This window comes from Mesoplodon densirostris, chromosome 7 (genome assembly GCF_025265405.1).
Source record: "Mesoplodon densirostris isolate mMesDen1 chromosome 7, mMesDen1 primary haplotype, whole genome shotgun sequence".
NCBI classification, from domain to species: Eukaryota; Metazoa; Chordata; class Mammalia; order Artiodactyla; family Ziphiidae; genus Mesoplodon; species Mesoplodon densirostris.
Genome location: NC_082667.1, coordinates 12,219,619 through 12,232,076, shown reverse-complemented (window position 1 = coordinate 12,232,076; position 12,458 = coordinate 12,219,619). Strand labels below are relative to the sequence as shown.

The following is a 12,458-nucleotide window of genomic DNA, read 5'->3' as shown; positions in this document are numbered from 1 at the left end:
TTTTTCAGATTCCACATATATACATTAATATATGATATTTGTTTTTCTCTTTCTGACTTACTTCACTCTGTATAACAGTCTCTAGGTCCATCCAAGTCTCTGCAGATGACCTAATTTCATTCCTTTTTATGACAATAATATTCCATTGACAATGTTGTTTATTGCTTTAAGGTCCTGGACAAACCTGGAGGTTTGTCCAGGACAAAAACTCAGCCCTTAGGCTTTCTCACCAGTAAAATGCGAGTGCTAACAGGGACTAGTACAAGGGATAAAGAGGCTTCAAGCCTTGGGACCTTCTATTATGGGATTTAGGCCTTGAAGGGCTCCTTTACTTGTAGGGTATGGTTAATTCTGGGAAGACTGAGGGGTCTATTTGAATTTTGATGGGAGGCGTGCTATGAATTTTGCCAATATCAGTTGGAGATTTTGCTCTTAAGGAAAGTGGTAGCTGATTTAACAGGGACAAATGATCAGTGTTTACAGAATCAGCTCTAGTGGTGTCAGAAACACAACAAATAAAAGATGTCAAAGTATCATTTAATTCACCTGTTTGGTTACTTTGATGACTACTATCAAATTCTAGAATTATTTTCCCCCTTTGGGAGAAAGAAATTCTGGCATGATACTTCTTTAAGAAGTCTTGGCCTAGTAAATGGATAGAGGTGGAGGAACAAAGGGGAAGATGGAGGGTATCACTCAAAGGGCCTAAACAAAAGTGGATAGGTTCAGAGACAGGAACATTCTGAGGTTCATTGAAGATCTCCACTCTTCGAGGCAGGGGCTGCTTTACAACAGCTGGCTTGAGCACTGAGAGTGTGGCTTTGGTGTCATTTAGGCTCGGAAGAGATTCATCTCCAATCTGGAGAAATGTTCTCCAAGACAATTAAGAGGAAGGATTGGGAAGAGGCCCTGTAGTCCTTGGAGTGTCATCATGGAGAACTGGGAGAACATCAGAAAGGCTGGTGAGAGGGCTGAAGGTGCCTAAGCACTTAAATTTGTACCATTCTTTTTCCAGTGTCCTGACTCTATGCAATAGCAGAGACTAAGAGAGTTTTGGTTTCATTTAGGAGCCTTCATTCACTGGAGTTGAAGATTAAGAATTTTATTGGTCTTCTTTTGAGATGACTCACCTAGAGTATGAGAGAGCTGGTTTGCCAGATTAACTACATCTAGAGTGGATATAGTTTCCCATTCCATCCTGGTCCTTTTTACTAGAAGGGGAAGGTCCTGGTTCAGCCCATTAATAGACATAGAGTTAAACGCTACTCAGGTGGAATCAACATCTGAAGGAAGACCAGAACTCTTTAAATATAATCTGAAGTTAATTGTAATAACCATGAAAAGGTTCATCAGATTTTTTGTGAACGCAAGCCTGAATTTTGTTCCAATCAACAGGCTTCAGAAAAGCCCAGGAATTGCTTGACAAAGCCCCCTAGTGACTGACTAAGACTGTTCATATAATAAGTTCGTGGGCTGGTCTCCCAGGTGAAATTCTAGAGACTTTTTAGGATTTTCCCTATTAGCAGTTTTCATCCAGTGTTGAGCCTGGCCTTCACCGACAAGCATATGAACTAGCAGATATGAGTCAGAGAAATGAGGTTGATTCGTCTGAATGACTATATTAAGTTCCAGGAAAGAGGCATCATTCTTCTTCCTGCTGGGCTCTGCTGTCATCACAGGGCATGAGAACTCCCTTTTCTGGTCTCTCAACTCTATTTAACTGAGGTTTCTGTTTATTCAGTTTTTACAGTGGGAATTGATGTAAAATCAGTGCTTAAAATCCCAAAATATTACTCGAGTGAACTTAGGACCTCATCTTTGGAAATATTAGTTAGATTTTCAGATGTATTTATGATTATTTTGTGGCCACTGTTGACCTCTGCTTTTTGCCACCATCATGACTCTTAGAAGGTATAGCAGAAGCTGGTGATGGCGGATTTTAGAGGGTTTGACAGATGCAATTCTATCTATGCATTTCACGTTCTTCATCTCCCTCTATGGCCCTTATAAATTGATTTTATTTTCTGTGACCTCCCATTGCTATTGGCACAGACCTGGGAGATAGCTTCCTCTAGCAGCTGCTGCTATATATAATTTTTCTCTATATGATTTCTGTTACTATATATGATTTGCTTTCTATATGATTCTGACCAGACTAGCTGCGATCCTGTTCACTTAGCTGTTCATTGACAAGTCCATCTAAACATCTGCAAATCAGGTCACCAGGCAAAGACCTGCTCTACCTTTGCCTCTTACATAACTACAGTAGGGCTGATCTTTGTGACTTGAGCTTTATTTTATGTACGCAATGATTTAGGAAAGTCTCTGGAAGGGGAAAAGGCTGGGACCAAGTTCTACACAATTGTAAGCTCCGGGCTGCACTTTCTGATTTTATAGCCTGGGAAACAAGGACATGAAGGAGGCCCTGAGGAAACCTCTTAATAAAGCCAAGTTGTACTAATTATCTTCACAGTTCTGCAAAATGCTCATCAAACACCTCCTCTGTTGTACTAATCATCTGGGCTATCGTTATCATTTGCAAGTGGTTGCAGCACAGGAGGCATGGAACAGGCCCCCCAGAGGTAGAGTATCTTCCAGTAAGGAGCTTTCCATAAAGTCTGCCTCCAGGGAAAGCAATGAAAGACAGAGGCAGAATGTCATCAAAGATATTCCATATTTTAATGGGAAGAAATACTGATAAAGATTTTAAATTAAATTGTGTAATGTTAACAACAGGGAAGACTGACCTCAGCGGTAACATTAACATTGGGCTAGAGTAGAGAGAGCAAAATGGGATAGGGAGATGATGAGATGGCAATTGCATAATGAATTTACGAGAACTACCAACCAAAGATTGCTTTATCATCTATGAGGATATTTCCTTATATGATTAGAAATGTTACATTTTGTCTGAGTGATTTATAATTTTATTTTTAAGTGAGAAGTTATATGTAAAGTGCTTTGCATGGTACTTCATGGTCCCTCAGGGATGTTGGCTATTTCTGTGGCTTCACAATTATTATTAGTGAGTTTTACCCTCATTAAAACCCAGATAGAAAGTTTACTACTATCTTAAAGTAACCAGTTCGTGGGAACTCTGCAATGTCATTGAATGTGTAAAGATTCAGACAGGAAGTAGGAAAAAAGGTTGAATTTGGGAAGAGGTCTGGGAAACACTCTTCTGATAGTGAAGATCAGGATACCTTACTAAAGAGTGGCTTTATTTCTCTCATTCATGTCACTTTCATTTGATTTGCTCCATAACTTTATGAAGTTGGTACTATTATTCCCAATTTACAGACGAGGTAGTTGAATCGCACTGAGATTATGCATATTTCCCAAGATCACACAGGTAGAACGTGAAGGAGCCAGGATTCCAGCCCAGACAGTCTGATACCAGGATCCACACTCTTAACCAAAATTTACCATGTCCTCTCTCTAGTAAACTCTAAGTGGTTAGAGAACACCAAATGAAAGAGAAAAGGCTAAAATAGAAGCTATCTATATTTAGGATTAAAGTACTCTGGGGTATGAGAAAGATCTAATGGTCATGATATTTTCTAAGAGCCCTGAGGGACACCCACCTGGGGTGCACTATCTCCACCAAGGAGAAGGTTCATGGCCTAACAAGGCACATTTCATACCCCAGGGTAGGGGGATATGGCAATATTTGCCCAGTAGGATCTCAGAATTTCTAGGGACCAGTGCCTGCCATGTGCCTACCATCCTTCCTTTTTTCTAATGGGTATGTTTACCGTGGTTATCCTGCATGGTTCACCAATGTAAGTTGGGTGTTTGTAGGGCAAGCAGATAACTTGTCTTTTTAGTTCATAATTCTTTAGACCAAGGGGAGCTGCATCTGGGCTGATAGAGATCACAAGACCCTAAACTTTGATCCCAACGATGTACAGCTGACCCTTGAACAACACAGGTTTGAATTGCAGGGGTCCACTTATATGTGACTATTTTTCAATACATACTACAGTACTACAGGATCCATATTTGGCTGAATTCATGACTGTGGGACCATGAGTATGGAATCACTAATACAGAGAGCCAACTATGGGACTTGAGTGTTTGCGGATTTTGGTATTTGGGGCAGGTCCTTGAAGCAATCCCCCACGGATACCAAGGCATGACTTGTAATTTGTAGAGGCTTGTGTGGGTGGGTGGTCTTAGGTGGTGATGAATGTATTTTGCATGTGGTTCAGTGGTAGGACTTGAGTATTTATGGATGACAGGGAAAAGTGTTCTGAAAACTCCTCTTCCACTGTGAAGAGAATATATTCCCCTGCTCCATATTGTTGAGCTTGACCATGTGACTTTCTTTGGCTGACAGACATGCAGACCGGATGTAAGCAAAGACTTGAATGTGTTTTGTTAATGGAACTTTGCTCACTTGGGCCTCTGTCACTGTTAGAAGAACATGTCTTCAGTAGCTTGCTGACCCAAAGATGGTGAGAGACATGTGAAACAAATCAGGAACCAAGCTGCAGCTTGGCTAAGCTAGCCCAGCCCAGCCTTGATAAGCCAAATCCTGGAACCTATGAATGTGAGAGTAAATGCTTATGCTTGTGTGTCACTGAATTTGTGGGTGTTTGTACCCAAGAGTAGCCTAGTAAACATTCCATTGTCAAATACTTTTGAGAATTGCTGCACAATACGTACTTCATTTTGGAGATTTATAAAGTATATTTTCACATGAAAGCCTCTGAGAAATTATTTAGTAAAGACAGTTTTCGTTAGTTAACCCAGTTTCTAAGGCATCTTTGAGCACTAAATCATTATTTTGTATGTTAAAAGTAAAAAAAAAAAAATTAAATGCTAGCTGGAGTTCGACCTAATTTTTTTCTGTTGAAGAGAGACATTTCCTTTTGTTGAGGAAAACATCTTAAAGGGCATCTGGATTATGGAATTTAAGAACCTCTAATGTATGGTTTAATGGAAGGTATTTGGGTATTAAAGATTCAGATTATCATGCATAACAATATACAAAGAATTTTGAGCCTTCTCCCGGTAGATTGGACTAGATAGGGATTTGGAAGTTTGGGGAATTGGGAGAAGAGAAATATAAATAAAAGATAATCTCAGCAGAGAAAGATACGGGTCCTATAGTAGCAGGCAGGCTTAAGGTGGAGGCAAGGAGCAGCCAGTGACAAATTCCTTGTGATAAAAATGGCTGGGGAATTTGTAGCACAATGACATCAATTATTCAATTCTAATTTTCTCCCTAATCTGTGTAGTACTATGAACCTCTTAAGTTCTCTACAATATTTTTATTAAAAGTCGGCTACCCAAACAAACGCACTGTGTTAATTTTGCTTTAGAGAGTGAAGGATAAAGACAAAAGTCCATGCTTCATGCTTGGCATGATGTGATAGTGGAAAGGGTGAGACATAATGGGAAGTGGGCACGAGTGTCAACAATGCTTTAGCGGAAGCATGAGAACAGAGCCACGCAAACGCAAGAGTGAGCCCTTGATTGTCCTTGGAAATTCTGGGGTGGGTTCTAGACTTTCTCCTGCACAAAGGATGCACAGAAGATGAGGGGTGTGGCAGAGATTTCAGCCCAAATATTTGTTTGCACAAATATCTGTGCGCTTCCCTACATCCTCTAGGTTATGTAGGCAGTAATGTTGAACCCCTGTGACTGGATTCAGGTCACTGTGATGTAGGTGGGAGGGAGGCAGACCAGGCCTGGTCCTTAGTGACATCCTGCTTGATCTTTCCCTGTCCTCCCCTGCACTAGCAGTCTTGAAGGTCACCTGCACAAAATGGCTTAGCTGCAAGACAGAGGAGGACTACCTACCCCACACTGGCGTTTCCATGGGTAAATTTAAATTTACTGTGTTAAGTCACTGTGGTTTTAAGGTAATTTGTTAATACAGCATAGCCCAGAGGACTCACCTCGTCACCCAGTGAGCTCTGGGCGTGGATGTGGATGTATGTGTGGTCATAAAAATATGTCCTCTTGGGCTGTAGGGCCTGTGGCTTAGGCAGAGTCCATTAGCAACAAGGACCGACACAATTTCTAGTCCACTCACCAGGTAACTCCATGACCTTGGGCCTCTGTTTGCTGTGCTTCCTCGTCAGTACAGAGGAGGAATTTGTTATCTCTCTCAATCCCACAGGGGTCTTGTGAAGATGAAGAGAGTACTTGGAAATAGCTACTCTGCAAGTATTAGATCTTATTAGGTTGACTTTCCTACATTTTCTTTTCCTAAGTGGAGGGTAGAGAGGAAAGAAATGGAATGTCCATTAAAAGGCACTTGTTAAGCCTGTGCCCTGGAAGCTGTTGGTCTCACCCTCCTTTTTCAAGCGTAGTGTACCAGTGCTATGCTGTACCATAACGGAGACTGAGGCAAAAGGAAAATCAATAATACTGGTGCTCTTTATTTAAAATTTTGATCTCTATATATTTTTTATTCTATACCTGTATTTTCATTCAATTTGTTTTATTTTATTATTATTATTTTTTAACATCTTTATTGGGGTATAATTGCTTTACAATGGTGTGTTAGTTTCTGCTGTACAACAAAGTGAATCAGCTATACATATACATATATCCCCATATCCCCTCCCTCTTGCGTCTCCCTCCCACCCTCCCTATCCCACCCCTCTAAGTGGACACAAAGCACTGAGCTGATCTCCCTGTGCTATGTGGCTGCTTCCCACTAGCTTTCTATTTTACATTTGGTAGTGTATATATGTCCATGCCACTCTCTCAATTCATCCCAGCTTAGCCTTCCCCCTCCCTGTGTCCTCAAGTCCATTCTCTACATCTGCGTCTTTATTCTTGTCCTGTCCCTAGGTAAGCCAGAAAAAGAAAAAAAAAATACCGTATGCTAAAACATATATATGGAATCTAAAAAAAAATTGTTCTGAAAATTTTGATATTTTATTCATCATAGAGATTTTTGCATTGATTTTTATTTTTGATAATATTATATAATTATTTACCTTGTTTACTAAAGGTTTTGGTGCCACCTTAACTTTTGAATCCGAGGTGAGTGCCTCACTCACCTCACCCTAGTCCTGGACTTGCCTAATACCATCCTGTACTGTGCCAAAGCCCCACTCATTGCCCCAGGAGTAGTCCCTGGGCTTTCCTGTCCCTGTGAATTTGCTCACACTGCTCCCCCTTCCTGAAGAGCTTTGCCCATCATTCTCCCACCCCTCACTTCCATTCAAACTGCCTGCCAAAGTCCATGTCCACTGGGAAGCCTTCCCTGATCTACACCATCTATAAGTAATCTTGCCTTACTCTGACTCCCCATGGCACCTGGACTACACCTCACTTATGAGCTTAGTACTTGTTATCTGTAGGATAAATAATTATGTAACCTGCTAGGTTGCACAGTCCTTGTAGACAGGCATTGTGTTTTCTCTTTTACAGGGATTTGTTTCATTTTGTATCTCCTGCTCTTCATTTAGAATGCTTAGCACCGTGATGAATCAGTGACCGATATGGTCTCATTTTCTCTTGGTTTGCATAACTGTCCAAGAAAACAATTATTCTATAATTATTCTCTTCTTCCCCATCTTCCTTATTTCCTTTTCTGAATTGAGCCATCTTGAAATTCAATGGCTTAACAAAATGCCTCTGAATTTGGGGCTAAAGAAATACTGCTGTATTAAAGATGCAGAGAGATGGCAAAGGCCATGCCAGCAAAAAGGATATGCGAGTTTCTCCTCTGAGCAACATCCCAGGCTTTTGTTTTCCCTGTGATTTCATTTGTTTTTAAAGGGGGGGAAAAAAAGGGTGGGGGAGAGAGGAGACGGTGAAACACCTGACTTCCAGAGAGGGCAAACTTAGAAGACATGATGCGTCTTGTTGAGGTCTCTGTGTAGAGTCTCCATTGCGTCCTTCTGAATAATGATCAAAGCCTCGCGTTCACAAAGCCCCTTATTCCTTCCAGGATGTGGCCACACTGAGGAAGGCACAGTTTCTGACATTGTTCTGACAGAGAAGTTAAAGCCAGAGACATCTCACTCATCAAGGGACTGTGTAGAACTGAGATTTAGGCTTTTTAGACCCCACTTAGTGGGTGTGTTGAAGGGCTTTGGGAGCTGGGACTGGGACCAGGAGTCTTGTTAAGAATCCACGTGAGTAACAATTGCCTTTCCTTAGAGACCACATCAGCCATTGACTGGGGACTTCAGACTTTCAGGGACTATTAGTATCTTTGTCAAAAGGGATTTGCATTGGAGTCGGGAGCCCATACGAAGAGGCTTTTCTCCAATCTCTGCTCTCCTAGACTGGAACTGAACAAAAACCAGAGTGAGGAATACATGTTGACCAGGTTTAGCAAATCATGGAAACAGAAAGATTAAGGGAAGAGAGAGAAGAAAGTGCTTGACCGACCAGAACTGGCAAGGGACTTGAAAGTGATACATGCAGAGACTGGCATTCAGGTAGCTGTGACATTACTGTCCCCAAATTGATTCACTAATGTGTGTGTGTGTGTGTGTGTGTGTGTGTGTGTAGATTGTAGGGGGTGGGAGGAGGACACCAATGCCTGGAGAGATTAAGTAACTTGCTCAGTGTCATAACTGAGCAGATTTGGGAAGACAATATCCACCCAGACTTCCTGTTACCCAGCCCAGTAGTCTCTCCCCAGACCCTTAGGATACTTCTCCAAGCAGTGGAAAAGAAACAATTTTTTAGAGACAAGGGAAAAGTAGTGGACAAAGAGCGAAGAGGACTGGCCAGGTAAAGGTAAAGTGGAATTCAGGTGAGAAAACTGTTCTGGTCCTCTTGGTTCATGCTCAGTTCAGATCACCTGATACAATTTCTTTTATTTATCATTTTCTCCAATATGTCAGTGCAACACTGGCCTAGCTGCCAAAGTCTAATGTTTTAAAGATGATCAAATATCTTCTTTACCCCCCTGCACTGCAACTCTGCTGAAGGACTTCCTATCCATTAGCACAAGAGTCCCCATCTGCCTTTGGATATGAATAGACTGCAGTGCTGGTATTCAGGCATCTACTTAAAGGCAGACATTTCCTGGGTCCTCTTAGACTATTGGGATAGATGCGTGATGTATGTAAAATCCTGTTTTAAGATAAATAGTGCTTCTGTGTACAGTTTTGTTCTTCGTGTCAGTTCCACCATTTACTAGCTGTGCAACCTTGGACACAAGATTGAGCTACTTAAACTCTGTCTCAGTTGCCTCATCTGTGAAATGGGGGAAAAAATGTTCCTACCTCAAAAAGTGAATGTGGGGATTAAATGACTTAATATATAAATCACTTAGAATAGTGTCTGTATATATGTTCTCTGTTATTAAAGAAAATATCTGTTCTTTTAAATTTGATTTTTGGTAAACTAAGAGGATCTAATTAAGACAATGGCTTTCTGTCAAGTAAGCACACTGTTACGTTGAGAATTGTAGGGTAAGTCCAAGGATGGCTTATGATCTCTTTGAATATTCATCAATTTTATTGGGTTTTTAAGACTTCAGACAGTTTCTGTTTTTAAATATTTTCATAAAAATAAACATAATCCCTTGAAGATTTGCACAATGCCTTTCTCTTTGCAATATGCTTTATATCTCATTTGATAACTTTATTTATTCCCCCAAAACATATTGAGGCTTTACAATGTGCTGAGCTCCAGAGGCACATACCCTGACCAGGGAAGACAGACTCAAGGGAGACTTCTTGTGGGACGTAGGATCTGAGCTGAGGTCTGAAGGTGGTATAGGAGTTGGGCAGGACAGTGAGGATGGGAAAGACAAGGTGTTTCAGCAGAAGGGGTGGCCTGCGGAAAGCACAGAGATGTGAATGAATGTGGGGCATTAGAGAAGCTGTAAACAATTCAGGTGGCTGGAGAGAAGCGTGGCTGAAGGTGCAAGCAGTGAGGCGTAAGAAAGGAACACGAGGAAGTAAGTGGGGCAGACCCCCCGGAGGGCTTTCCCCGACACACCGAGGAGTCTAAAGAATATCCTATCCTTGATGGGATGCCATGACTGGATTTTTAACAGGGGGATGAGAAAGTCTTAGAGATATCTCTCTGGTCACAGTGAGGAGAACAAACGTATGGACACCAAGGGGCAAAGCAGGGGCGGGGGGGTGAATTGGGAGATTGGGATTGACGTATATACCCTAATATGTATAAAATAGGTAACTGATAAGAACCTGCTGTATAAAAAAAATAAAAATTTAAAAACTCACAATAAAAAGCACAAATAAACAACAACAAAAATAAAATGTTAAAAAAAAAAAAAGAGTTGGCAAGAAACAAGTCTGAGGGCGGCGGGAGCTGTTAGTTATATGGCTCTTGTTTTGATCCAGGCAAGAGATGAAGAGGGTTTGAAATAAGGGAGGAGGTATGGTCATAGAGAAAACGGGACAGAGTCCTGAGATGGATATTTCCATGGTAGACAGGACCCCATGTATCAGCCCCTACTGGAGCGATAGGGAAAGTTTGGTTGTGTGGTTATCTGACTGCAGGGGCTCACACAGCTAGTTAGCCATAAAAAGTGGGAGAAAAAGCACTCCTATTCTGAAAATGTTTACCTGCATCAGTTTTCTTGACATGTCACAGAACTCCCTTAGAAGTAGGAGTTAAGACTAGTCATCTCTGAAGCCCCACATAGCCCCTGGCATATTTTGCCCATAGCACTTTTTCAATACCTGTAACCTAGAAATACGGTTAATTCCTATTTATAGTTCCCTAACTTGCTTCTCATCCTAGCCTTCTCAGTTGCCTCTGGCTTCATAGCAGAGAAGAACCTCACCTTGGTGACCAAATTCCTCCTCATGGCATTCATTGACTGTCCTGAATGGGCACTACCTCTCTTCCTCCTGTTTCTATTTATCTATCTCATCACCCTGTTGGGGAACTTTGGCATAATTATCCTGATCCGCGTGGATCTGCAACTCCACACCCCCATGTACTTCCTTCTGAGTCACCTCTCATTCATGGACATCTGCTACTCGTTCGTCACTGTGCCTCTGATGCTGGCTGTGTTGCTGGAGCACAGGGCCGCTTTATCCTACACACTCTGTGCTGCCCAGTTCTTTCTCTTCACCTTCTTTGGCTCCACTGACTGCTACCTCCTGGCCCTCATGGCCTATGGCCGCTACATGGCCATGTGCCAACCCCTGCTTTATGTCACTATCATGAGGAGGAAGGCCCGGTTGGGTTTTGTGTGTGTGTGTGTTGGGAGGGCTTACGTTGCTGGTGTCTTCAGCGTCTTGGTGTGGAAGGTCTCAGCTTTCACGCTCTCCTTTTGTGGAACCAATGAGATTGACTTCATTTTATGTGACCTCCCTCCTCTCTTAAAGATAACCTGTGGGGACAGCTACACTCAGGAAGTGGTAATTATTGTGTTTGCCATTTCTGTCATCCCTGCCTGCATGGTGGTGATTTTGGTGTCCTACCTGCTCATCATCTTGGCTATTATGAGGATTCCCTCTGCAGGAGGCCAGGCCAAGACTTTCTGGACGTGTGCCCCTCACCTCACTGCAGTGTCACTCTTCTTTGGGACCCTCATCTTCATGTATCTGAGAGATAACTCTGGCCAGTCCTCGGAGGAGGACCGGGTGGTGTCTGTGTTTTACATAACAGTGATCCCCACGTTGAACCCTCTCATCTATAGCCTGAGGAACAAGGAAGTGAAGGAGGCTCTGAGGAAAATTCTCAACAGAGCCAGGTTGTCTTAGCCATCCAACCTTGTCCAACCTTGGAAATTCCTGAGAATCATCTCCTCTGCAGTGCCAGCATTCTGGGAACTCATTATTTATAGCACGCTCAATGTTTAGATGAATATATCATGGCATAAGGCATTTAAAAAGAACCAGAACTTTTAGTTCCAGGGAAAGAAGACAAGGAAAGAAAGAGGCAGCCTGAGAAGAGATTGGAGTGAGATTTCTAGCTCTCAGGACAAGTGACAAAAGAATCTGAAGTTAATCCTGTGTAATTCAGATGTGGCACGCCTTACTACAAGACTATATTTTTTTTGCATATTTTCTATGAAAGATTTCCATCATACAGAAATGTTGAAAATAATGCATAGTGAATTCCCTATACCCAATAGATTTTTTTGTTTTATCACATATTTATAATCAATCTATTCATTTATACATCCATCAGTTCATCCACAAATCCACTTTATTTTTTGATGCATTTCAAAGTAAACTGCAGACATCAGTATTAGTACTCTTCTACACTATATAATGTACAATGATGTCATCAATTAGGATTCAGTATTTAGATTATGTTTATTTTTTCAAATATTTTAAAATTGAACTATAGTTGATTTGCAATATTGTGTTAGTGTCAGGTGTACAGCATAGTGATTCAGTATTTTTGTAGATTATACTCCAGTATAGTTTATTACAAGATTATGGCTGTAATTCCCTATACTATACAGTATATCCTTGGTGCTTACTGTTTTATACATAGTAGTTTTTTTTTTTAACATCTTTATTGGAGTATAATTGCTTTAC

The 12,458-nt window shown here is 41.4% G+C and overlaps 1 protein-coding gene across 1 annotated transcript; it reads left to right on the top strand.

Moving 5' to 3' along the window:
* Positions 1-5,441: 5,441 nt before the first annotated feature.
* LOC132494113 (olfactory receptor 9Q1-like) lies at positions 5,442-11,672 on the top strand. The gene is made up of 2 exons (XM_060105149.1): positions 5,442-5,501; positions 10,677-11,672. Exons 1-2 carry the CDS (start codon positions 5,442-5,444, stop codon positions 11,670-11,672), a joined length of 1,056 nt encoding a protein of 351 aa, XP_059961132.1.
* The last annotated feature ends 786 nt before the right edge of the window (positions 11,673-12,458 follow it).